Source organism: Varanus komodoensis, unplaced genomic scaffold (assembly GCF_004798865.1).
Source record: "Varanus komodoensis strain SLA01 unplaced genomic scaffold, ASM479886v1 scaffold34_1, whole genome shotgun sequence".
In the NCBI taxonomy this organism is placed as follows: Eukaryota; Metazoa; Chordata; class Lepidosauria; order Squamata; family Varanidae; genus Varanus; species Varanus komodoensis.
In genome coordinates this window covers 4,931,119-4,957,947 of record NW_025335854.1, presented here as the reverse complement: position 1 = coordinate 4,957,947, position 26,829 = coordinate 4,931,119, and the positions used below count along the sequence as shown (strand labels likewise).

Here is a 26,829-nt window from a genome sequence, read left to right as displayed (position 1 = left end):
ATGGCTAGTTAGCCATGACCAGCTGTCATGTCACGCAAAACTAACCTTTGAGTAACATCTTAAGAATAATGGAAAGGATATTTTAATTTTGGAGTTAAACAACTCAGATAGATTCAACTGTAGACTAGGATTCAAGATATTAAAGCAGGACTTACAATATTTTTCTTAGGGCCTGTTTGGTTTGTAGTAGATAGCCACAGAGGTAGCAAATGAGCCTCTGTAGTAAAGATATAGCCTTCTATATCAAAAGGCAGGTCTTCCTTTTCAGTAAAGAGTAAATATAAGTACTTGAACATTTCAGCCAGGAAGAAAGAATCCATCCTAGAAAAAGAGGAAAAATGTACTTTGAATATTATTTTCTCTTCTTTATGTCACTGCGGTAGCAAAAGGACAGACAGGATTACCTTTTAAATAGTGAACTGAGAAAGCGAGTGGTATAAGGATCCAGTTTGGATAGAAAGGAACTTTCTGTGGTCACTTTGAATATTCAAAGTATGATATATTTTATACATATTCAACCTTCCATTGAGGTGATTGGGGATTGCTATTCGATGCTCAAACTTGGACACTATAGATGTATTGTGGGTCAAAATCACCCATAGTTGAGATAAAATTAGTAGATTAACTGTGGATTGTTTAACCTATGATTAATTTATAGTGTCTGCGTTCTGACATCACAAGGCAACCTGTGATTGGAGATGGAATCTTTAAAAATACCACTGAATGCACCCTGAGTTAATTAACCTATGCCTTGTCATTGTTACATGAAAACAAGCCTGGTAATTAATAATATAAACAAAAGAGACTTCAGTGTAGTTTTTTTTCCCCAGAGAAAGTACACACATTCCAGAGTGGTGATAAGGACAAGAACAGTGTGTAAAGGACCACCTGTTCCCACATGATCTGGTCTACCTGTGCTAGGTATGTCCTCATGATTTGTTTGCTACTCTAAAGTTGCCTCTTTTTGTGTTACTTAGAAAGGCTTGGAACAAAAGGTGTACTTCTATGGGCAGAATGCCTTTCTGCCCACAGAAGAGCTATTTCTAGAAGAATGACTTCCTTTACACAAGTTCCCTCATGGGATCTCTTTATGGTCCACTTGAGTCTATATGCTACAACATTTATCTTGCTTCTTTACATGTGTTTCATACATAACGCACTCCAAATGCATGTACTGTAAGAAGTCTTCTTTTAGCTGGTACAAGAGTTCATAGAACAATGCTAATACATTTTCTCTTTCTGCTCCTGATTCTTTGGACTCAAGTCCTTGTTTTCAGGCAGCTCCATTTTCTGCTGTACAGTCTTTACTTAAACCATTCTTTTTGGTTTTAATAGATAAATAAAACAGGAAATATTTCTTGTTTTAGTAAAGGCTATGTAGTAAAAAATTATAAGTGCAAAGAAAGTTCATGAACATCAAATCATATATGTATGTTCCAGAACTTGATCAGTGACAAAATAAAGTTTAATCAAGTGATTAAACTTTTAAAATTGGGTTTTGCAGACATCTGTTTTAAGAGTTTAGAAACATTTGTCAGCAACTTACCTGTCTTCATGGCTTCCAGTACGAACATCCTTCATGGCAGCAAATCCACAAGGTACTCGTGCATATTTATTTAAGTTTTCAATTAGTGTTTTTCCTACTTCCAGGTAGTAAGGATCGCCAGTTGCCTGTTTTAAAGGTAGATGTTTTACATTTGTTTTTGGAGATAAATTGCCTGTTGATACATTTACCTGCTAATGCTCTCTGGACTAGTCGTTGACCTAAAGCCATAAGCAGTCCTAAAAATATAACTATTTGATTTGAAGGGCAATCTCACTGCATTAACTGGAGAACACTGTTAGAGAGAATTGCTTAGTGGACGCATTCAAGAAGGTTCAATGGACAAGCACTGCCTATCTCAGTGAAACTGTGTGCTCAGGTACATCAACTTTTTTAACCCATTCCTGTCTCTTCACAGAAATATTTCAGATGAACCAATATATTTTGCATATTTATTTAAAATATTTATATCCTGTCCTATATCCAATCAGGATCTTTAGCCAGCTGACATAAAAGATAGAACAATAACAAAGATTTAAAAATCCACAACGGCACTTTAATAAAAGCACAACCTACATTATATGTAGTAAAATGATTCTAAGCATTAAAATACTGGGCAAATACAAAGGGGTTGGCCTGGCACCAAGATGAATAAAGGGTCAATGCCAGGTACCCCTCTCTGTGGAGCAGAGACCACAGTTGGGGCGCTACCACTGAAAAGGCCCTTCCCCTAGCAGTCACTCTTCTAGCATCTTTCAAAGAGGGCTCCCTTAGATCTTACACATTAGTTCTGGCCATGAGTAAGGAGGTTTCAACCTGGTTAGACTCAAAGTAAGGATCCCAGCACAAGAAGAACGTGCCTGCTGTGCTAGAGAAGACTGAGGGTCTCTGAAGCATAGCGTTCTCCGGGGGAGATGCTTGTTTTCTCCTGTTTGTTTCCAGGGTCTGGTAAAATTCTACCTCTAAATGTGAAGGTTGCATTTGGCCATCACAGCTCATAGTCAGTTACAGAGCTTTCAACAAAACCATTTAAGTTACAGGCCATCCCCACCTCCTGTGACAACACCTCATCTAATCTGAGCATCAAGGAGAGAAGTCTGTATAGAAGACACGTCAAATACTTCAAGTGTTAAATCTATCTTGTATTTCAATGTATTTTATCATGTTGTAAGCCGCCCCGAGGTTTCGGCAAGGGGCGGCATAGAAATGTTATAATAATAATAATAATAATAATAATAATAATAATAATAATAATAATATCTTCTAAGATTTAATATGCTTTGAATTAGAAGACTGTCTTACTTTATACAAGAAATAGGTACTCTCTGCAAATTCTGGCCGTAAAGGATGCTGAGCCCAATGAACTCGGAAATCAGTTGTGAAAGCCTGAAAGGTAAGAGAGATAAAGCATTAACTTATTATCTTCCCCTCAGTTCTCTCACTTAAAATGAAGTAATTATTCTTCCCTTCTTACAGGCTTGGAGGCAATGCAGTTTGCATAGCTGTCTTAGCTGTAGACTTGCTGTGTTGCCCTAAGTCAAGATCTCCAAAGTCTTAATCTATTTACTGGGACCACAAATTGTAACATGAACTGGCATGGAATGTACAGTTTTAGGTATAAGGATATAAAGCTAGCCTCCAAGGTAAACCAATTCCAACATTTAGCCAAGCACCGAAAGTAATAAAGTGAGTGTGCTGTACGGGATGAAATGCTAGCATGTTAGTCTTGACTTCTCAACCATAAAACCCCCTTGGGTGATGGGGTTCCCCGCGGGACAGAAACGGGATAACTTTCACATACACCACTTTGAACTCCTTGGAGGGTTGTGGTGGAACATAATGTAAACCAACATGCCAATAATCCGTAACATGATTAGAACCACTGTGATTCTGCTACTTAAGTAACAGACAGCAGTCAAGTAAGGCAAATACTCGGAACTAATACAGCTATTTTCAGCATCCCAAGTGACTAATGGTTTGTAGCATATCATGAAAACTAAAGCTGGGGCACTAAATGGGAAAAAAGATGGGTCAGTTTTAAGAATGGCAGAAACGTATACACATCAGATAGTTGCATGATTCCACTAAAGGCCAGATTTAATATTTCTATATTGTATAAAAATAGATCACGTCCTTTACGATGCAGCCACAAATGTCCCTTTAAAGGCACAAAAATAATCCGAAACTGCCTTTTATTCAAGACTGTATGGTTCACTAACCACTAATCGTAGTATTGGACTATAATCTGCAACAGAAGATTCCCCTTTTAGTCTTTACTTCCTCCACTTAGCCACATTGGGAAGTAAACTACTCTTGTCCGCTCCAGTGTAAGTTACGATTCACTCTATCATGCAGTGTGTGAACAATTAAGGAATTCAGGTACATGCAATAATACACATGAAGGTAAATGTCAAGCACATGAATTAGAAGGAAAGCACTAGTCCCCAGTTTCCATCACTATCCGAGGGTTTGTAGAAAGACAGTTAAAACATGCTGCTAGCTGTGTATGCATTAATAATTTATTTATTTATTTTATTTAGAAAATTTCTAATTTTCTAAATAAATAATTATTATAATTATAATCCCTGACAAGAAAAACAATTCTCCCTTTAGTGCCAGATATAAACATCCCCCAGATAATATTGAATGTGTAACACATGCCTTCTGTCTTACCTCAGGAAGAAAGTTATGCTTTTTTATCACCTGATACAGCATTTCATGAGTTTCTATAGCTGGCCTAATATCACCTTTCAGCACCTAAAATCCAAAGAGAACAGGTAACATTTGCATCTTGTCTAAGCAAGGTCATTTTGATATGACAATTTCCTGTCTGGTCATGACAGGTTTTTCTCCAGTCTACAATGCAACTAATGTTCCCCCCCCCCCCCAAACCCCAACATACAATAGAGAAACTTTATAGTACCAGAAGACAATCAGGTAAAACACAATACTCCTACTGAAGATGCCATGTCTGTTCTTCTGCTGAAAAACTGATAATTCTGGTGCTCAAATATGGTAGGACTGGTCTGTCAAATAAGCTGTATATTTTTATATTCTTAATGTTACAAAGCAGTTAATACTAATTTAAGTCTTGCTATGAGGAGGTAGTTTTCTGAAAATGTATCTGCCAAATGTGGTTTTTCCAATGAGATATACAGAGCAATGTGACCACTTAAAAAAAAAAGGTACCAAAACGTATGCTTATACAGTTTGGCAGCTGGATAGTTTTTTAACGTATACCAATTTAAAACCACATACAAGAGAGAACTGGATAGGATATCCTATCCAGTACTGTCATTCCACCAGGAGGAGGGAATCACTGTTGAAATGAATTTCCCCCTCCTCTCTGAAGCCTTCCACACCCCAGACATATCAGTCCCAGAGGCTTGGGGGATCCTTCAGAGACATGTGGAATGTGTACAAGAGCAAGTGTGGTACCGTGGTTAAAAGTTTTAGACCGGGGCTTGGGAGATCCAGGTTCTAACCTGCACTCAGCCATGAAGGTCACTGAGCGACTTTGAGCCAGACTCTCAAGCCTAAATACCTCATAAAGCTGTTGCTGCAAGGATCAAATGGAGAGCAGAACCTTGTATGCCACTTTGGGTTCCTTGCAAGAGGAAGAAAGTTGGGGTATCAATGTGCTGCAGTAGAAGTAGCAATGGGAATGTTGATCTAAGGGGATCAGAGGACAAGGAGGAGGTGCAGTAAGCCCCAGTCCTGCTGCACAAGCACACTTCCCTGGCACGAGAGCTGAATCGCACCCTACGTATCAAGTCAACACGATATTTTTATTTATTTTACAGGGACAGGTGATTTGGGGTACATCATAAATGGAAATAATGATATCAAATACCAGAAAACTGGAAGTGGCTATTTATGGAGAAAGGAATGCACAGGGCACAGAGAGACACCCATATATGGTGGAATTCAAAAATATTCTAGGCAGCATTTAATTTCGGACTGCATTCTGTGGCTTATTGAAGGCAAAGGGAAAGAACAGCTGGCAGGGCTGTGCTGGGAGTTGTGAAGCAATGCATTCGAAGGGAACCGGGTTAGAGAAGGTGAGCTAGGCTATGGCTGGATTCTGCCACAATGAGAAATACGTCAGGTGTCCAGCACACTTTATAATATAAAGATGAAAAAGACATGTGGTCTCGGTTGGTTTGGGCTAGAACAACATTTAATGAAGTGTTAATTACACACTAATACAACCAGGAGAGAAAGAAAAAGTACAAGACTGTACTTTCCTAAGACTCTGCTAATTTCCCTTGGCTCCCTGTTTCAGACTGAAAGATTAAACTAAATAAATTGATCATTCTTTGTTTTTTTATAAGCCCATACTTCCCATTACTTGCCTTGAAACAAAATCTTTAAAAAAGAACATCAGTCACTGGGTGGATGGGTTAAACATTCCACACGTGAAAAAGAAAACCTACCTGCAAACCTGGAAAAAATGCGAGCAACGCATCCATCCACGTCCGGGCATTGAGCATTGGCTTGTGTATGTGCACATCGAGCAGAAGGGGTGGCTGGCTAATGTATCTCATTATGGCATCATAATGCTGGAAAACATCAGGCCCTTGTGAGCTCAGGTGGAACCAGTTAGTTTAAGTTACATCTAAAGAATGTGAACACGGTACATCAAATGATGGTGCAGAGGCCTCGGAAGAAACCGGTGCCCTACAAAGCAGCTGGTACTTCTTATTTAGCAGGGACCTCTCCTTAGCCAGCTTGCAAAGCTGAAGAACACGGGATGAAAACACTCAAACTGAATTTAAGTGGCATGCTAATGTCTCTTTGCAACCATCTTAAATGCAGCACAAGCCATTAAGACCGATATACATTCAAAACCCAAGCAGAATAACACTGTAAAAGGTTCTGGGTTTCCTCTCATTCACCTTAACCATAGTTCACAGCACTTGAATTTATTATGCTCCGGGCAAGACAGCTCCCTGCCTTAACCACTGCTTTCTTGTGGTTTCATCCCACCTCGCTATAGCAACACTTGAGCAGGCAGAGCAGATGAGCTGGGTGAGGCACACAGATCCTTCTTGAACCAGCAGCTCTGAGGAAGCCTTGTGCAGGTTTCCCTACCCACAGGGTTTGGGGCCTTCAAATGTTATGGCAGATGTCACTGGTCTTCGCAATTAGGAGCATTTCTTAACCCTCTTTAAAGGATTTAGTGTATAGCTTTCCAGATCTCAATTCTGCTACAACTCTACCTACTTCATCTTATATGCATCAATGTCTTTGACTTCCATTCATGATTATTTTTGAGTCACAAATGGCCGGAATAAGTTACTCTGACTTTAGCACAACTGCTACTAGATGATTCTTTCAGGCCGCAACCTTATTGTCCCTGGTAGAGCACCCTAGTGTCATAGGATAGACACTGAGCTCTCTCTCAGCCCTCAGAAGTATCCTTACTGAGAGAATGGAAATCTCCACAGCCCTCACCTCTGTGACCTTAACTGCACAAAGGGGGCGCTTGCCAAAAACAGATGGGGGAAAGACCGGACCTGTGCAGCCCATTGGCTGGACCAGACCCAGATGGGCAGCAAAACTATGTCAGCTGTGGGGCTCGTATAATTAATTTTCCTCCCACTGGAATCAATAGGATGTGGTCAGTGGGTGCGATGGCCAACAAGGGGTCCTGAACAGGTTAAAAGCTGCTCCCCTGTTGGAGCAGGGGGAAAGGCAAACAGTCCACCTTGGATTCTCCCTCCAAGGATTCCACTTAGAATTAGTTCAATTACTGGAACTAGCTGGAATTTGTTCAAGTATTTTAAAGCTGCTACATTTGTACTTAGCTGAATGAAGCAACTTTTCAGCTGAAAATGTGTCTTCCCCTGCTCCCAGGAGATAGCTATATTAGTAGATTATTGTTAAAACTAAGCAAGTCCAATAACATGCTAAGATTAGCAAATATACTGTGCTATAAATGTTAGTAAGAAAGACCCACTTACTGCTTTTGTCACCTTCTGTTTCCAATAGAGCTAACTTTAAGGTTAGGAACTCTATTATTAGTCCAAACACAGCAACTAGATTCAAAGCAAATCCCTTTATAGTCTTTGCTATGGATTACTAAGGTCTGGAGGGAGATTAACTCTGATGCCAAATAAATACATCAAACAATTGTGTTTTGTTAGTCAATGGAGGAGTAGCACCACAGAGCTATCTCGGATTCTGCAACAGCACATTATTAAGTGAACAGCAACAGATGTAAGGCTTTGTACACTTCTTACTACGTATTATGAAGTACATAGCAGGAATCCAAGTCTCATGGAGAAAGAAATATAAGCTCTACTCACTGTGTTAAATCTTTCCAGAAAACTGTCGTCTCCAAGCAAGACATAGGCCTTTAATAAATATTCATAATAGGAATCTATTCCTGCTCCAACTCCACTATCTAAAATCAAAATAAACATATTTTAATGTAATTAAGTTTAATTTCACAGTTTGTTTCTATTTTTGTGAAATGAGTCTGTGACCTGGCTCAAGTGATTTGAAAAGCCATGGTGGGTTGTGGTCTCAGTCTGTTGCAGAGTGGCTTGTCATGATGCCCAAACCATGGTGGGCTATGGTGGCCTTATGTGGTTTGACAACCGCCTGCAAGTCACCTGGAGAACCCAGGACTTTCTGATGGGCTGGCACCTGACAATCCATGAAAGATGGATAGATTTAACTAAGTTTTTACTGTTTGAAAAAAGCTGTGCCATACAATCCAATGGGATGTGTTTAGGAACACATGGAAGGACCATGTGGGAAATAAGCTATGGCAAAGGAAGCGGGGTCCGATTATCTGACTGCAGCAGCATGGGGTGAGTGGTTTGTTCTCAGGATAACTTATTATGGCAGGCAAACTCACCCAGAGAACATTTTGGCACCATATGTAGCCAACTATCAAATAAGAGGGGCTGCGGGAAGGCAGATTGAGCACATTGAAGTATGGATTCTTTCCAAAGAGTTTTATCTATACGCATGTCTATGGAATCTTTCCAAAGATATGGGTATAGATAAAACTCTCTGTCGGCATACAACTCGTGCTGGGACCCCCCCCCCCCGCCACGCATAAAACGCTTGTATCTGTTGGCACACAAGGTCCGCTTCTTGTGTATGCTTTCTGTACTTGCAGGAGCTGTGGCTGAAAGCATTCAGGGAGGGGGGCAGGCGGCAGGCAGCAATCACATCCGGCTCAGTTTATACATAACAGACACATCTCAGCAGTGAAATAGCCATTCACCAGGATGCCCGTGGGCTTCCTTATGTGCTCGGCCCGGTCTTCCAAAGCGAGCCAAGCTGAAGAGAAGCCCACGAATGCTTGTGGAGCCCCAGTTGTGCAGGCTGCTGTAACCTCCTTCCACATCGGCTTTGGGTGTGCGGGCAGGCACAGCCTGAGCCGTGCATGGGCTTGAGTCTTAGTGAGCAGCCTGGAAATGCGGGCTGCACTCGTCAGGAACTCTGACTCTGGGCTCCACAAAGCAGACTGGGAAGCGGAGCCCAGTGGATTGCCACCCCAGATGGATCCCTCACACATCCCTACTGGTATCGCAAGGATGTTTCACAGCATAAGTCAATCCATGCCAGCTTCCTACCTTTGCGGACCCAGTCACCCGTGTGGATATTAATCGTGACTCCCACTAAATTGCTGCTGCGTTGCCTTTTCTCCCAAAGAAAATCAAGCGCCTTCCGTGCATATTCCTGTAACAAAGTTGTGCAGCATTTAACAAGAAACCGATCAAATGGAGTGCCTGAACCCATATATGCCTACCCGGCCATTAAGGTCAATGCAGGGGAGCCTCTTGCGTGAGCCACCCTTTCGGGAGGTGAGGGGGTGGCAGCTAAGGGGAGGGCCTTTTCTGCTGCTCCTTCCCACATTCGGAATGCTCTCCCTAAGGAGATCTACCTGGGACCTTCTTTATACTCTTTTCTGTGTCAGGCAAAGAGCTACCTCTTTAAAAGACATTTTAATATTTATTAGTTGCTACTTAACCCTCCACTTGCATTGATTCTAATGTAATTTTATCCAGTTTTATATTAATGTATGCCACTGTTTAATTGTTTAATAATGTATTTTAATTGTTGGCCACCTAGAGATGCCATGAGTGAAATACGTGGCATATGCATGTTTAAATAAATCAATAAATAAACTGATGTTGAGAAACTGATGCAGATGGCTTGTGCGTCCACTTCATTACAAAACAAATCCACAGGCAAAGCTAATCATGGGGCTAACACTGAGAGAGTGACTGGCTTGAGGCAATTTTAAGTATTGTTGAAGCAAAATCTGAACAGGGGATTTCTACAGCCAATTTGCCACACTGCTGCACTAAAACTCACCTACAAACCACTGGAATGGCACAAGGGGTGCATCCCATTATCAGAGCACCCGGCGTGTAAAATGCTTTGTTTTCCCTTGTTGCAAATGTGTGTATGTAAATGAATGCTCATAAAAGCGACCGATGAAAGACTGACAGCCCAACATGGTGGAGGGCTACTGTTATTGCCATCTCTGGTGTCAAACGGATCTCATGCTACAGTGTTTAGTGTAGCAGGTGCCACACTGATGATATACATAACACTGTTTTGTTACATAGTTTTTCAATTTGCAAACAGATAATTTCAAGGACATTTAAAACTAGACCTCCAGCTAGAGAAGGGATTTACTATCTTGCTGTCAACATTAACAAAAGATACAAGTGGCACATGAATTCATGAATTAGTTATTAAGCAAACCTCAAATATTGATGCTCCTGTGAAGCGGCTGAGAGCAGCAAACTCCAGGATCAAAGTACCAGCACAAGCTGTGCAAGTGTCTGTCTCCGTTCCCGTCCGTGCTTCGGGACTTCTTACTCCAAATTTCAAGTTAACCTACAAGAAAAGGTGCCCAAACCTTTAATTTTTCCTCAGATTATCTAAAGTATATACTTATGAGTTAAGTATTTATGAATTCAGATTAAACGAATGGTTGATTCTTGATAAAACACAAGTTCAAGAATTTAAATTCATTGCATTGTGGCAAGAAAAATGTGTTATATTCTAACAGAGTTTAAAGGCCAAGGAAAAGCATCATGAAAAGTGAGTAAATAAGCACTGGGAAAACACCGGAATTTGATCCTGTATTATGCGTATTGACTGAAAAACCATTTAGCTACCAAATTAGCTTAAAAACAAAGATTTCCATTACCTGATAGCTCTGAAAAGGCATCTGAACAACTGCACTACTATCACATTAGAAACATTTCCTTACTGATGTCACAGAACATGCATTGCACTTACCAGAAATTTTTAGATCTTTGCATGCCCGTGGATGTTTTATGCAATTTAATTTACTTTATTTCCAGTTTTTTGCCAGGAATGGTGCTGGAATGTGCACATTAGCAGTAAACTGCCAGATGAAAATTTAGAATGACTTTCAGCACTAAACTTTGTGAATCCTAGAAAAAAATGTCCAGACTATGGCCATGATCCAATGCAACTGAGATCTGTGAGGCCAAGATCATGGAGCTTGAACATTATTTGGTAAAGGGCGCAGAAGAAATGGCGGCAAACAAATGTTTTTAAAAGAAATTAAGCCACACTGTTGGCTATTCCACTCTATTAAATGAACATTACATACACACAAAATATCTAGTATTAGGAGCAGAAATACTGTGTGTTGTATCAACTGTCTATAATTAACTAACTATATAACAGGGCTGAAGAACCTCTTTCAACTCAAGGGCTGAATTCAACCTCTGAGAACTCTTATAGATCACTTTCCAAAAGTACGTAGGACCAAAAGCAAAAGGGGTAAAGCCAAAGAAGCAAAAATGCCAGCATATATTTGCATAATGTTCTTATTGCTAGCAATAACCCCTAGGAGAAGAATTTCAGCCTTTTAGAACTGGGAGAAAACTGCACAGAAGTCAGGAAACATTTGAATTGTCAGCAGCTGAGGAATTGCTGATCCAGCCAGTGGCTTTCTGGGAAACTTTGGAGGGCTCCATTGAGAGCACCAGATGGTTGGTTTTCACCAACCTGTACACCTGAACTATACCAAGGGTTACATTTGTTTAGTTGCAAACCTATGCAATAACCTATCACGACCCCACGGACAACATTCCTCCAGGCTCTCCTGTCCTCCACCATCCCCCGGAGTCCACCCACTCATACCCACTGCCCCATATTATACTTACTCTTGGAAATGGGAGACCACTAGTCGTGTTAAAAGCGGGCAAAAGCTTGTAGCCCAACTGCTTTGCCATGTGCAGAAGTTCCCCATTGTACCACTGCATGTCGTCACCCTTCTCTTTCAGCATGATCGCTACTGAGTGCCCACCTAAAAGACCACTAAATACACAACAAAAATACAATTCAGGAGCTACACTCAATTTATGAAAATGCTTACTCTAACATAGGGAATGCTTAAGGGCTGGATCAAAGCAAACCAGGAGCCATCTACTCCTAGGGTTGAATGAGGGTTCAACAACAGCTTTAGCCAGAAGCAGCACTTCCTCATCTATGGAGGGCAATGGCCAGAAGTCACTGTATCAGACTAGAAGAACAAGGGTGGGAATGTTTGGGTGCAAGGAGGAAAGGATGTGGTGGAGGGAACATGAGATCCCACTAACAGCTTCAAATCCTTAAGCTATAGTTAATGGTTACATCAGTGCCAGCCACGAAAGTAACACAGCTGCGGAGAAACTAAGAATGAAGCCAGTGCCCTTCACTAACATAACCGTGGCTGTGCTGAGGCTGCCATTTCACAGAACTGCAGAGAATCACAGACTGCAGTATAAAGTACAGAATTTAGCACCCTGAAAACCTCCAGAGCAACATTGCATTTTCCATAGCAGTCCAATGAAAGATATGAGAGCTAAAGCCCCTGATCCTGCTATCCATAGCTTTATTTCCCATATATTTCTCTAATCCCCTTTAAGCAATTTCAACTGGTGACCCACATCCTACCTTATGAAGTCTGAACTTTAATTTAGGGCTGCTGGTACTGATGCAATGCTATTTTTAGCAGCAGGCATCAACACCAGCTAGATACTTATAATGAACTGTGCAAAATTGTTACAAATTAGAGAGAAAGGCAGCCCAATATAAAGCAGAAATATACACTAAAGTAAATGCTACAAAAGTGCAACATATTTATCAATCCTAGTAACAGCTTTGCAAACTGTTTTATGAACTGTAGCTTCCTGCTATGTTTAAATACCTGCAAAACAGATATGTTTAACTCAGATTTAACCATACACTTTTCCTCAGGCATAGCACTTACCCAAGGACTCTTATGTTAGTTTCAAACACTGATACTACGATGTCGTTGTCTAAATTAACATCTCTAATCACTTTTCTGACAGCTTCATCAAACTCTTTGGTTTTATTTAACACCTGCAAAACAAAGACAACCTTTAAACAATCTGATCTCCTGCTGTGAAACTGAGTTACTATAGGAATTACTGTGGGCTTCATAGTAATACAGCAAAATGTATTACATCCAAAACAGACTAGGAAAATATATATGATGGGAGATTAAGGGTTTTATGATGGAGTAGCACCCACACCATATAGCACTAACACTACTAACATCATCTGTAGTCTACATAAACTACAAAAATCAGAAACTCTTAGAAGGGCATTTTTCTAAATAAAAAAGGAGAAAGAGAAAAAAGAAGGGAGGCCATTCTCCACCACAGCCATCAGTTAAGAAATACCATCATAAGTTAAATACCAGTATCAAAGAATGCATAAGGATAATATTAAGCACAGAATCTCACACGTAAGATGTATGTCAGAACATACTAAACCTACCACAAGAGTGTCCAATGTATCAATAAGCGTCAGCGAAAACCTGGGGATGGGAGAGAATAAGAAAAAAAAAAGCCTGAGTATATTTGCAGCAACTTCAATCATCTTAGAGACAGAGCAAAATATGTGTCACTCATTACAAAGTTTCAGGCATCCTAGTCTGGAGAATGAGGCTATCACAAAATGGATCATACACTGCTGTGATCAAGTGACATTCACCCATGGCTGTACTAGTTAGGGGATAGTATAAGCTGTGGGATAGAGGTAGATCCTTGCTCCACTACCTATACAAACCTCAGCCTAAGGCAGGGCTTATGTGCATACAGCAGCACCCCCCCTCCCACACACACACAAATCTGCCCTGTTTATGTCTCCCTCCCATGACAAAGAAGGGGCTGAAATGCTGCATGGGCAGGGCCAATCTCAGAAATGCAAGACTCTATAAGTGGGGTGAAGGGTGCAGGAGGCAAAGATTTTGAAACATTTTTCACTCTATCTGTGGGTTTATTTGTCGATTTTTTTTAAACTGTACCTAATTCATAAAATACATAGAGATGGCTGCTAGGAAGAGGGCTTTTTCTGCAGCTGCTCCCCATATTTGGAATGCTTTCCTCAAAGAGATTCGCTTGGCACCTTCCTTATATTCTCTTTGGCACCAGGCGAAGACCTCCCTTTTTAAAAAATATTTCAACAGTTAATGCCACTCAACTTTCTGTTTTGTATTTTTACCCACAGTTTATTAACATTGTGTTGTAATTAGTATTTTTATTGTGTTTTATCTTGTGATCGTGAGCCACCCAGAAGTGCTGTGGCACAACTGGGTGGCATACAAATATTTTAAATAAACAAACAAAACTACCCCATAGGGTTGTTGCTCTGAGCAGAAAATGCAGCTTTGTAAGTCACCCTGGGTTCCTCAGAAGAGGGGAAACGGGAGCACAAACAGTGTAACAATAATTATAGCCTGTATAGCACTAAGCAATACCACACAAAGATTTAATGGCAAAGTATGTGGGTATTAAATTTTGGCACTATAATATTTACTGTGTTACCTCCGGATAGAGAAATGGTATTTGCTGATGGCTGCAAGATTGCCAATGTGTGGCTCCTGGTTAACACCCTATTTTGGATTAACAACTTATGTGAATTAGAAACAAGATCAACACAGTACAGTACCTAATTCAGCTCTACCAAGAAGCTGCTGACCTGCACACATTTTACTGATCTACTTGACCACACGCAACTATGTTAGTCACAGGTAACCTAGAAGGCAAACTAGCTTTTGTATCACTCTTCTTCCCAGTCAGGTGTGCTTTATTCGCCACAGAAAACCAAGCAAGGGGTAAGGGCCAAATCCAATGTGAAGGAAAATGCATGAATGCGCAGTATTGTTATGTAAGCAGCAGCCAAAATCAGACTGCACGGCATGGCCGGGGAGGCAGGGTGCTAGCTTATTTCCCTCTTCCGTGAGCTTTAAAAAAACACTTTTTTTTTGGCAGAACCATGGTAGGATGTGAGTTAAACTCTCCCCACCCCATCTGGTCCTGAGGCTGTACAGGCTTTCCCGCGATTGCTATTTATGAAACAGAAAAGCATGTTAATCAAATTTATGCAACTTATGTCATGCCTAGTTTGGCCTTTATTCTATCCTAGAATGTTGTCTCATGTGTTTTCCTATCCTGTAATCAAATTCCCTTCCACAATTATGTATCCAGTATTTATACTCAGGGCAACATAGCTTTTAAGGGCAGACCTGTATCACGACACCTGGAACAGCAGCAGCAGCAGCTGCAGCAAACAGCGACAAAAATGTGGTTTGCAGAAATGTGATTGTTTCAATATACTAACTTGCCCAAGGCATCATCCACATCCCCGCGACTTGGTTCTTGACCGCGAACTCTTCCCCGGCAGGTTAAAGGCATGAGCTCGTCAGCTGGGTAGGCATGTTCCTGTCAATCGCATAAGAGGAAAAGCACATGGGTAAACTAAACAGGTGGGTGGGTTGAAATTTGTCAAGCTGAGGCCATATTGTTCCACACACACTGTTGCAAATGAGGGAAGTCAGGAGGAACACAATTTCTAGGACCCTGGAGTAAAACATGCAAACATCTCTATGTGGAACATTATGCTTCTTCACGGACTGAATTACCATTTTGACTAGGAATACAGCCACACAAACTTTCCACATATTTAAGAAGTACGGAAGGGAAAAGATAATCTGCAGGGCAGCTGTCACCAAGCCACTGATGTGGATTTATTAGCAGTAGCGGAAGATTTTCTGGGTCTGGGATGGGCTCCTTTACCTACCACACAGGTTGCCCTTTCCCATCCTCTGGCCCATATGGTTTTCCACTGTGATTGTCGCCTTATTCTGTGTACTTTGAGAGTTACTCAGAATTGGCTGCAAAGCGTTTGTAGCAACAGCTCCCCATGCAGCCGCTTGGTGTGGCACACCATACCGATCGCCTTCACTTACTGCAGAACAGGGCGCATGAGTACGCACAGAGGAGCTGCACGTATGTGTCGGAAACAACAGATGCGTACACACAGGCGTGCTGCACAAGCCTTAACCAAGTCAGGACAACTTCTTTCTTTAGGTTCTTAAGGAAGGTGTGGCATTGCAACTGAAGCACTGATTGCGATTCAAGTACTGCTTACCAGGATGTTCCACAGCTGTGGCCACTGCTCCTTCAGATTAAAGGAAGGCATTTGAAGGGAGATTTGCACATTAAAGAAAACTGAATTGCTATCCTGACGGTCTAGTCAGCCAGTTTATTGTCTTTTCTGCTTATTTGTCTAGGCATCCAAAAATGCCAAGATAATATTTGTGAGACCAAGGAACCCCTAGCTCCGAAAGAGTAACAGAAAACAGTCATTAAGCACATGGATCTAAGGACAATGATAAACTATGAAAGGGGGTATGTCACTGATCTTTTCCACATTAGTCAATGTGATTCAGTGCTGCAGGATTACAAGAAAGTCTGCAGTGAACACAGATAAGCCGGCTGGGAGCTGCAGTCAGGTGCCCACGAATACATGCCTAGCAAACACTGTTACAAGAACCAAGTGCCTTAATAAAAATAACTGTTCGTGCCTTGTGAACGGAACGACGGTACACGAAGCTGCTGGGGGACCAGGTGATCCAGAGGTGTAGGCTGAGATGTTATCCATAAATGGATGCCACCCAATAGTATTTCTTCTTTTCATCAAATCCAGGTGAGGAAGCAGGTACTCTGAATCAGTACCTGGGCATGGGAATGAACTGGATGAGGGCCAATATGATAAAAGTCAATCCAGACTAGACCGAAGTACTGTTAGTGCACAGCTCGCTTGCCCAGAGGAGTGATATTTAACCTGCTCTGAAAGGGGCTGCATTCCTGCCAGTTCACAGGCCAGGTGTGCTCTTTGGGTGGACTCAGTGGCACAGAGCATCTTATGTCAGCTAAGGCTGATATACAGGGATAGTTCAGCAACAGTTATTAATGTGCTGGTAAATTCTTGGCTGGATTGCTACAATGTGTTATACAATGGGCCACCTTTGAGTAAGGTCCAGAAACTTCAGCTGATCCAAAGCAGGGCAGCAAGATGGTTGAAGGGGACTAGAATACATCTTAGGCCAGTACTCTGCCAGCTGCACTAGCTGCTAATCCATGTCTGGGCATGATGCAAGGTGCATTCAAAAGCATAAATGGCTTTGGACCAGGTTACCTGAAAAATTGTTTCCTCGCCCATAAACTGCTCTGGATTCTAAGATCATCCTCCATGCCCCTTCTCTGGGAGCTCCCACCAAAGGAAGCAAATCAGCTTCGAAGAGAAGCACCTTTTCTGCTGTGGCACCTGGCTGAGGAATGACTTTCCTTAGAGGATCTCTTGACACCTATACTGAATTCTGTTTAGTTCCAGAGCAAGGCCTTCTAATTTTCCTGGGAATTTTAGTCTTTTTGTCTGTTTTAAATCCTTACTGTTTAAAATCTTCATACTGCTGCTATGTTTTATTTTATTCACACAGTGGTTTAAAATTTTTGAAGTATATTTTCTGTTGCATTTTATAGCGTTGATTGTTATGAACTATCCAAACAACTTTGGCTATTAGACAGTATATAAATGGGATGGATGGATGCAAGCTTATAGTGTCAGGAGTTATGTCTGTCCATCAGAGCTGGCCAAATAGAATAAGCTACCTCCTGGACAAGAGGGCAGTAGTACTGAAGCTGTATTAAGCAACAGCTCGAGTTTCTGCAAAAGGAGTTTAAGTCCAAGAGCAAAGGTCAGAACGGAAGACTCTAAGCAGCAGACAACATCTTCCATCAGGGCACAAACACACCATTCTAAGTGGATGGTCAGGCAGGGACTGCAGCTTAGCAACATATTGAAGACAGAGCTGTTCAGAATGCAAATTCAGCAGCGGTTCCTGTGCTTCGTTACTGAAACTACGTACGGAAGAGAAGACATATGCTGAGACCTCTTGAAAGGAATAGCCTGGACTGGTCTTGCAGAATTAAACAATACAGAACTACAGTTCAGTTTTGAGCAAATCAATGCCCTGTAATTGTGCAGGATAGGTGTGGAGTTAAACATGTGAGCTGGTTTTCGTATAGTGTAAGCAAACTTCTTGTCCAAGATTAAAGTAAAAATTTTGTGATGAGGGTCATTTTCATTCCAGGTCAGGATGTAAATTCTGCTTTTGGCCAAGGTGCAGGTAGTTCTTGACTGAACAATCTGTAGCCATTCAGGAAAGCCCATGGAGAAAGGTACACACTCACATGCACACACATGTGGATGTATTGAAATATATAATTCATGTTATTCTGTAGCTGCATTTTAACAAACTGCATATTCAAGGCTTTGCAACTTAGCAGGAAGTTGTCTACCTCTCAGTCTATACCTACCTATAAGCAATTATGAACTGTGAGGTGCAGACAGACATAAGATGATCTTATCTCAGAAATACTTCGCAAGCTACAGGGAACCACTGCCTATGGAAAAGCACTGGGTATTTATTATCATGTTATCCGCTGCAAGAATGCCCTACAAGGGACTTTCACAAGGCAAAGGCGAGGGGCAGAAGGCATCCACAGTTCCTTGCACACCATCTGGCAGCCACTGGAACTACTTGCTCTCCATATTACCAACAAAACAAAAGCGAGAAAACGCAACAGGACAGCTTTCACTGCAAGCCTATGAGTGCTCTGAGTACCTGATGAAACTTTGATGGGAAACAGTACTTCTTATTACTAGCAAAAGAACTTTCTAATATATAACAAAACATAATGGAGTTCTCTGTATAAATACAGGAAATCATATACCTTCAAAAGAAAAACTTGAATGTCAGAACTCTGCAGGAAACTTTAAAACGCTTTGCTATCTTACTGTCAAGTAAAGCTTAAATCCTTTATCTTGCTCACCAAGTTCAGCAAGCACAGAAATGCAATTTGTTGACTTAAGGCCCTAGTATACGTGGCAAGAAAATATCCTTTTGACTTTAGAGTTTCCAGGATGTGCCAGGTCATACTTCCTTATAACCCGAAGATATTTTTTTTGCTGCAAATGTAGAAAAAAAGCCACCCTTTTCCAGTCAATAAGAACTAAGATTAAAATCACACTCAGCTTAATACGCTTCATCCTACAATAGAAAATGCCCTAAACACAATGGGTTCAAATTCCTACCAATCTCTGAAGGCTGTTTCACACACTACATTTAATGCATTTTTTAATTCCAGGTATAAACATACAAGCAGACAGCAACATGTATGAATGTTGTGCACGGGCACGATATGCTGTTCACAAACTGTGAACAAGCAGTCCAATAACAAAGGCGATATTAACCTGTAACCTGTTCCAGAGTTTTTTGCAGTTAAATAAGCAACACCACACACTTTTACTTTGTATTGCTGAAGCAATTTGTGCTATTCTTAATAATGATAATAGCAGTGACAAAATACATTGTTTCAATAACCTGTACTGCAGATTTATCAGAAGATCTGCTTTACCGCCCTCTTCCGACAGAATCACAATAGAAAGAATGCTGGGTTTCCCAGCCACCAGCTGAATTTGTGGGTAGGGTGAGATTTCAGTAAGGAACATCCTGGCTCATAGCATGCACTCCGACAGGGCCAGAGGGTACACTAGAAAAGAGCTCCAATCTTGGAGCTGGAGACCCACACTCAGCTTCTCCTACCCCCCCAACCAGGTTAGCTGCTTCTCTGAGGTCGTAAGAACAACCTCAGAGAGGGGTGAAGGGGGGGAGAAGAGGAGACTCTGTCACCAGACTCTTTCTTCCCTGTCCCAAATACCTCAGCTAAACAGCCAAACCTGGCCATCTGGGCGATTTGCAGGGCAGGAAGAGTGTGGAGGCCCAAAGATTGCCTCTGTGCTACTCCCACTTTGCGTAAGATACCCATAATCCTCCAAGTTTAGAAGCTTAGGGGCATCCCCACTGGATTACACCCTTGGGCACCAACACTACACAACTCTTCACAGCACTTAAAACATTAAGCAGCCCCCGTGAGGCAGGGTTTCTGCCTTGCAGCTCCCATCTGCAAAACAAGCAGTGATCGTCTATATCACAAGGGGTTTGGGTGGGGAGGAGGGGGAACAAAATAATTTCTGATGTGTCAAGAACTCTACTATTTTTAAAAGCTGCTATTGAGGTTAATGTTTTACTGCACATTACATTCTGAGGAAAAGAATGAACAGACCTGAGAATTAGGCATGTACACAAAACTCTCAAGAGACAGCTGTTTGCTCAAGGTAAGCAGCTGCTGGTTTCATCAGGAGTGAACACACCTTTCAAAGCCCCAAAGTAAAATAAATCATTGCATTCTATGTCTCAGTTCTATCATCACACCAAATCATGAATTTTACTAACCACAGTTTACAACTTAAACCATGGTTTAGGCAAGCTAAGGTTTAGAGCCATTTGTCTGCTTTCAGTTAGTATTTTTTCAATGGGTCTCTAGTGCAATAGCCTCCAGCAATGGAGTAAGTCACATCTACAACTAAAAACAGAATTTAGACACTATGCCAGACCATGTTATTACTAAATCATGTTCCTGTGTTAGTTTGTAAACTGATGACAAACCATAATTTATTAATTCTGATATTAGACCAAACCACAATGCAGTTTTCTTTGCCCTGGGGGTTGCGGTATCTACCAAGTCAAACGTACAGGTAAATCAAACATTTGGATACAGCTGTCTAAACATTAGACAAACGCCATCAGAATTAGAAGTACTACTTGAGATTGATGGAGCCTGCTTCTCACCACATTTACAATTGGAATTCAAGAGTATACTCTTCAAAAGACAAACATGAAGGTCACCCAATCTACTGATGGTGTGTATGAAAAATACACGAAAAGTCTCAGAATGCTAGTTTGAAAATAGACCAAATCTATTAAAAGCAGCCTGTTAAAAATAATTGTGCTCATTGTACTTACCATATAATTACTATAGGCATGATCAAACATTTCTACTACTTGATTCCTGCAAAAGAGATAAAAATAGGATGATTTGGTTGGTAGCTTCAAACCTCCTCTGAATGAGAGATTTAAACAGACACACTCAATACCAGAACATTAAGAGTGTCTTCATGCAGGTGCAGCTCCATGATCATTTGGGTACATTAACAAGCTAAACACAAAACAATACATAATACACGTGTCATCTTTGGATGTGAAAAAACTGCTAGCAGATTCTATCTGCCTTCTAACCACTGTTCATTTACAGACACTTCATTTATCATCATCCACTTAACTGACAAGAATGACAACCAAAATTTTAACTCACGTATACCATGACCATAATGCATAATTACTGAGAAATAAGTCTTGGTGAGTCCAATTAGATTAATTTCCTAGCATGTTTGCACAAGATTATAACTTTAGGCTGCAATCCTATACATACTTACTTGGAAGCAAGCCAGACTAAGTAATGATCACTTCCAAGTAAATGTGCAGAAAACTGCTATACAACAGCAACAGATATTTCTGATTTTTTTGCCAATAGGATGCACATGAATGTGTTTTCATACTAAATAAACAACTTCACTGGTTAGAGGACTACAGCTGGTGTGATACCTGAGAGATTGAGCTATGGACCATAAAAAAGCCCAGCTGTACCAGATCAAAAGTTCCAATCCATATTACACAACAGTCAATCAGGTGCTTCCAGGAAGTCTGCAAGTAACATATAAGCACAATACTATAACAACTTGTTAAACCTTGCCTCTGCCACAGAATAAGGGCAGCTCTATAAACAATAGTTGAGAAAACCCATACAGAAATGTACTTCTAGACATATGTACACTACTATTTAGAGATGCATGCAGCTCATGTATGACACCCACATATCGTATGTTCTTGTTGGAAATACCACTGTGCAGAAATCCCTCAGGAACTCAGGACGACTTGTTCAAGGTTACCTATCTGAGCTGTTGTAGGAAAAGAATATATTCTATTCCATTAGAATACTTCCTATGTTTTCCACCAAAGAACTAAAACAGAGCAAACATACAAGATTATCCATTACGAGTACATTCTAAACCAGTGAAGAGACAGTACAGCAACAATATGCTCAGTACTGGAACTGAGATGGTCTGAGTGCCACCCAAGGAGACAATGCTCTTTTAAAATGCTAACCAGAAAGAAAGAGAGAGAGAGACAGAAAGACAGCCAGCCAGTCTGAACTTATAACATTAAGTGAAAAGCACACTATTATGGGATATTATATAATGATCATAATTAATGTGCTCCTACAATCAATGTTAAAGAAAACCTATGGCCCATGTTCATTTTTGTCCCAATAAACCATAAATATTTGACTTGAAATGTCTGAGGAAAAAATTAAAGCACACTTGTGGCTCAATCCTATGCATGCTTAGACAAAAGAAACTCCTCTAACTCACAGCATTCCCCAGCTATGGCTATGCTGGGAGTTTCAGAACTTTCTAACCATGTACAGGGTCGCACACTTACTGTATCTTCATGGCACTTTATGTAGACATTTTTACTTGGAATACTGATAAAAATTTGAATAGTATGTACTTCCTTTATGCTGTCTGAATCTGAAGGTGGAAAAGATCCTAAAAAGTGTTGATACACTAATTCAGAGAACTCAGAGAAACATGCAACATATGTTGACAAATCTCCCTCTACTTCAGCGAAGCATAACTCTCTTCCACTAATGTCAGGGCTTCTTTACCTTTGTTGTCGTGATTTATTACTCCCACTTCACTCTGACACACAGCTGAATTTCAATGGCATATACATATTCTCTCAATATAATCACCTGAAAAGCATTAATTACCATTTTAAAACTGCCAACCTTGCCCAGTGTATTTGTAATACATTTTTTCTAGCAAACATATGGAACTGAAAATTTTCTGCAGAAAAAATAAGCACCAAAAAATGTTCTGTTTTCAAAATGTTCACATCTCTTCTCAAGATTTTTAGAAGCATGTTTGCCTGGAATATGCATTTGTTCAAACCCTATTGAACATAGAAACATAATCCTACTGTACATTCAGATCAAAACCATTAGTCCATGTAGACACCATGTAAGGTGCATCAAATATTTTTCATCAATTCCGTCACGAACATTTTAAGCTCTCCATAAGTGATCACAAATATGCATCTGAACCCATAAATATTGCCCTCTAAAAATGTCAGTATAAGCCTAATTTAATTCTGCTTCCAATAGATGGTATTCTCAGGCATTATGTAGAGTGATCTGTGAGAAATGGCGTCCTGTGCATATAAGTGAACTACTATCCCACAGCTTATTACTTTTGGGTGAATTGCTGTATGTCTTCTAGACATAAGTCAGACAAGAATAAATTTAGATAGATACCTATTAATTAGAAGGCACCATCACCACTATGAATCTGACATAATTATGAGTTTTGGGAATACGAGTTTCATCAAAACAGCTCCTTCATGTGTAGCTATATTTCTCCTTCATCTTATCTTGAAGACTGAAAGCAAGAAACTATTTAAATCAGTCAATCAAAATGCCTATTAAGCAATGAGAAGGCAGCCAAAAGCTTTAGCACCTCATTCTGTTATAGCTCCAATGTACTATCATGAGTTCAGAAACAGTGGCAGATACTTACAGACCAGCAATATTGATCTCTAAGAATGTGAGAAGACAGCAGAGCTAATATGAAGGAAGCACATTTTTTATTTGCTGAAGTAAGGCGGGACGGATAGTTAACACATATTTCCTACATGAATATACATGCCTATTTTCAAGGTGTCATACTGTTATAGCTCAGCAGCCCTCTGGAATAAACAGGCCAAGGTTTTGCCTAATTCTTGAAGCAGCAACCATACTACTAGCACCTGGAAGAACACCTTTGCAGAAGTAAGAAACAGCATCAACATTTGAGTAGAACAATATTAATCTTGTCCGAATTACTGAAATGGATCAAGGGAACAGGGCTGCAATCCATCCACAAAGTGCAACAGAGCACTAAAGTGAAAGACGAGTTCAGTGAGATCCATACCTGCCAAGATATCATCTGGAGAAGGAAATGTGTACTCAGAAAAAACTTGCTACTTATTTTATATACTCATTATTAGCCTTAAAAGTTTAAGACTTTCCTCCTCCTCCTCCTCCTCCTCCTCCACCACCACCACCACTACCACCACCATTTGTTTATGTATCACTATATTCCAACATACTGCATATTTCCTGAAGCCTGAGGGTAGTTCAGCTTTCAATTTACCTACACAGAAGCATTTAAGGAAGATACTGATTAATAAATGTATGAAAAAATGAATATTATGAGTTACAGTACTAGTTTGCCAGTTCCTGCTCACTAATATTTGCCAAACAAATTTCAGGAATGACAAATCCAGAGATTTTCAGAACAATGCCTCCACAGGTATACAAACGCACAACAGCAGAAGTAGGATTATGTCAAAAGTAGCCCCGACTCTTGCTGTTTTATGCAATCTTATTGCAGACTTCTTGAGGGAACAACATGACACCTCTTGCACAATGGAAAGACCATAAAGACATGGTCCAGTTGTATATAACCGACATGCACAGATGTGCCAACTGCCAAAGCAGATGGATGGAGCAATCCTATAGTCTCCAGATACTGCCTGATGAATTCTCAGCTTTGAGTTCAGAGACAATGCTCTGACTTTAGAGCTGGGAATAGGAACCCTGTTCCCCCTCTCATGCTCACTCATAACTGGCAAAGAAAGAACCACATGGACTGCTTTCTGAGGCTGGAAAAGCCATCCTGAGCAAGAGTAAAATGGGGCATTTGGGGGAGGGGGAAGTTAGTGGAAAGACTAGGATATGCGGTATCTTGAGACTGCTCCAGCCACCTTTCCAGCTCCAAGCCTATCCAGCCAGATGAGCACAAAGAATGGCCTTCACTGCTTCTCCCACTCTGCATCAACCTTCAGGTTCAGAGACTTACAGGCATCCCAACAGGATGAAGGCTAAGGAGCCTTCTACGGGTTGAGAAATTTTCCAGCTATGAACAATCAGCTCTCACCTATGCACGCTCTTTGCCTACCCCCTGTCCTAGTATAGGCACACTTACATTTGCATGAGCAATTGTCACATCTTCAAAACTCAGGCAAAGTAGCAAAAGTGTCATCACTTGCTTATAATCTAGACTGTCTCATCACTGGAGAATTCAGTGCATACAACAAGAAAATCATTCTCTCCACCATCCTCCCTTTCTCCTTTTCACAGGCAACCACTTCCTGGGTAGTTTCTCAGAAGTGACATTCCTTTTCAAAACAGAGCAAAAAATCTTAACAAAATCGATGCCTTGCGGGTCACCTTCTTTGATACATCAGCTCCATCGCAGAGGGGCCAAGCATCATTTGTCTGGTCATCGGTAGCAAGCACTGCCTCCAGACAATGAGGAAGCGAAGGTTTGCGAAATAGAGTCACGCAAAAGAGCTGGATGAGAAGAAGGTGTGTAATTATGCCCGGGAAAGGGCGGTGGTGCTGGTGGTGGGGATAGCAAGAAATATTTTTATAGGCTAATTAATTCTGCGAGGTTGTTTGCAACATTGCTCTATCAAGAGTCAACATACACTCTGAGACCTGTTCCCGGGGACCAGGATCCTTACGGCCACTCAGCCAGCTGCGGCCAGCTCATCTCCCGCTGCCCCACGGGCAGCAGGGAGGGCCGGTCGCTTTCCGGGTGCCACATTAAGGGAAGCACCGCCACCTGCTCCCCGGGCCATGCCAGGGCGACCTCTCCGGGCTCGGGCCGCGCGCGCCTCCCACTCCCCGGTCGGGCCTTACCCGAGGCGACGCTTCTCCTCCCTGCCCATAGCCTGCACGGCCGGGGCTGCCACCAGCACCGAAGAAGCGGAAAGGAGGCCCAAGGCGAGCAGTTTCCAGCCAGGCCAGCGGCCTGCGGAGGCGTCGCCGCTCCTTCCCTCGCCACCAGCCGCTGCTCCGCTCATGGCGGCAGCTGCCCCGCTAGGCCCGGCTCGGTCCCATCCTTCTCAGAGCGCCGCCGCTGCCACGACCAGAGCAGGGACCAGCCCTTCGCGCTCTCCCTTCGCTCGTCCCCTCCTTCCTCTGGCGTAGCCAAGGAAACAGCGATCCTGCCGCTGGGCCGCTTCCGGGTTTGACGCACACGACGTGCGACAGCCAATGGGGACGCATGGCTCGGGCCACCTGACCTGACGCCTCACGCTCCCGGGTACAGTGAGACGTGGAACGAAATGACAACCCTTACCCTCCGCGCGCATGCCCAGGAGTGGCCTGCACGCACAGAGATAAGAAGGGAGGGAGTCTCCGAGCGTTTCTCGGGATGTGGCATTTTCGGGTTCGCAGGCAACCTTTAGATGCGCTCAGGGCAGCCAGTCCTGCGAGGGGCGCGGCGCGTCGCTGCGAGCCGCGGTCCGGGGCTGGGAGATGCACGAAGCGTCATCTCGCTCGGCACCTAAGGCTCCGTCGCGGGTGGAGAAAGCAGGAAATGCAATGCAGAAAGGGCCAGGCACAGATAGGGTAGCAAAAGAACAGTGGCGACGCGCCAACCCTCCCTGAGAGGAGAAACCCGTGACTCCACGAACATGTGGATGAGCACCAGTGTGACTTGGCCCTGAATAGGAAAGAGCTTGGAAGAGCATGGAAAAAGCATGAGAGCATGGACAAGCATGCTTGGCCTTAACAGAAAAGAGTATCATACTAGGCTGCTCTCAGTAAGATCAGTGGTTTGATTGTGCAAAAGGAGTGTGTGTGCTTGTGTTCTGGGGAGAGTGTCATCACTTGTTGCACCACCTTGAAAGAAGGAAATGGGTCTCCAGTTCCTGTTAAGCTTTGTTAGATCTTGCATGAAACAGGCCGAAATAGATGGAAGAAAAGCAAACCAGTAATATTTTCAAGATGGCGTGCAAGGCTTTTGACAAATGCGAGAACACTTTGGAGCTGTGCAATGCACAGTGAGAACAAAGCTTTTATAGTTTACCTCATCCTCTGACAACTTTCTCATGGGCTCCCTCCCTT

General features: G+C 41.8%; 1 protein-coding gene across 2 annotated transcripts in view; it reads right to left on the bottom strand.

Moving 5' to 3' along the window:
• Nucleotides 1-25,909, bottom strand: part of EDEM3 (ER degradation enhancing alpha-mannosidase like protein 3) — a 39,965-nt gene extending 14,056 nt beyond the window's left edge. Inside the window, exons 1-14 of one of the 2 annotated variants that reach the window (XM_044439172.1) lie at nt 25,618-25,909; nt 20,778-20,823; nt 15,188-15,288; nt 13,343-13,382; nt 12,810-12,922; nt 11,722-11,875; nt 10,280-10,414; nt 9,139-9,244; nt 7,855-7,952; nt 5,980-6,105; nt 4,217-4,300; nt 2,846-2,929; nt 1,547-1,671; nt 156-321 (exon numbers count right to left, since the gene is read on the bottom strand). In XM_044439172.1, the coding sequence (XP_044295107.1) occupies nt 156-321; nt 1,547-1,671; nt 2,846-2,929; nt 4,217-4,300; nt 5,980-6,105; nt 7,855-7,952; nt 9,139-9,244; nt 10,280-10,414; nt 11,722-11,875; nt 12,810-12,922; nt 13,343-13,382; nt 15,188-15,288; nt 20,778-20,823; nt 25,618-25,781 (1,542 nt within the window). In that variant the 5' untranslated portion in view covers nt 25,782-25,909. The remainder of the gene's footprint in view (nt 1-155; nt 322-1,546; nt 1,672-2,845; nt 2,930-4,216; nt 4,301-5,979; nt 6,106-7,854; nt 7,953-9,138; nt 9,245-10,279; nt 10,415-11,721; nt 11,876-12,809; nt 12,923-13,342; nt 13,383-15,187; nt 15,289-20,777; nt 20,824-25,617) is intronic. The other variant, XM_044439171.1, reaches the window with a different exon arrangement.
• Between the last annotated feature and the right edge of the window lie 920 nt (nt 25,910-26,829).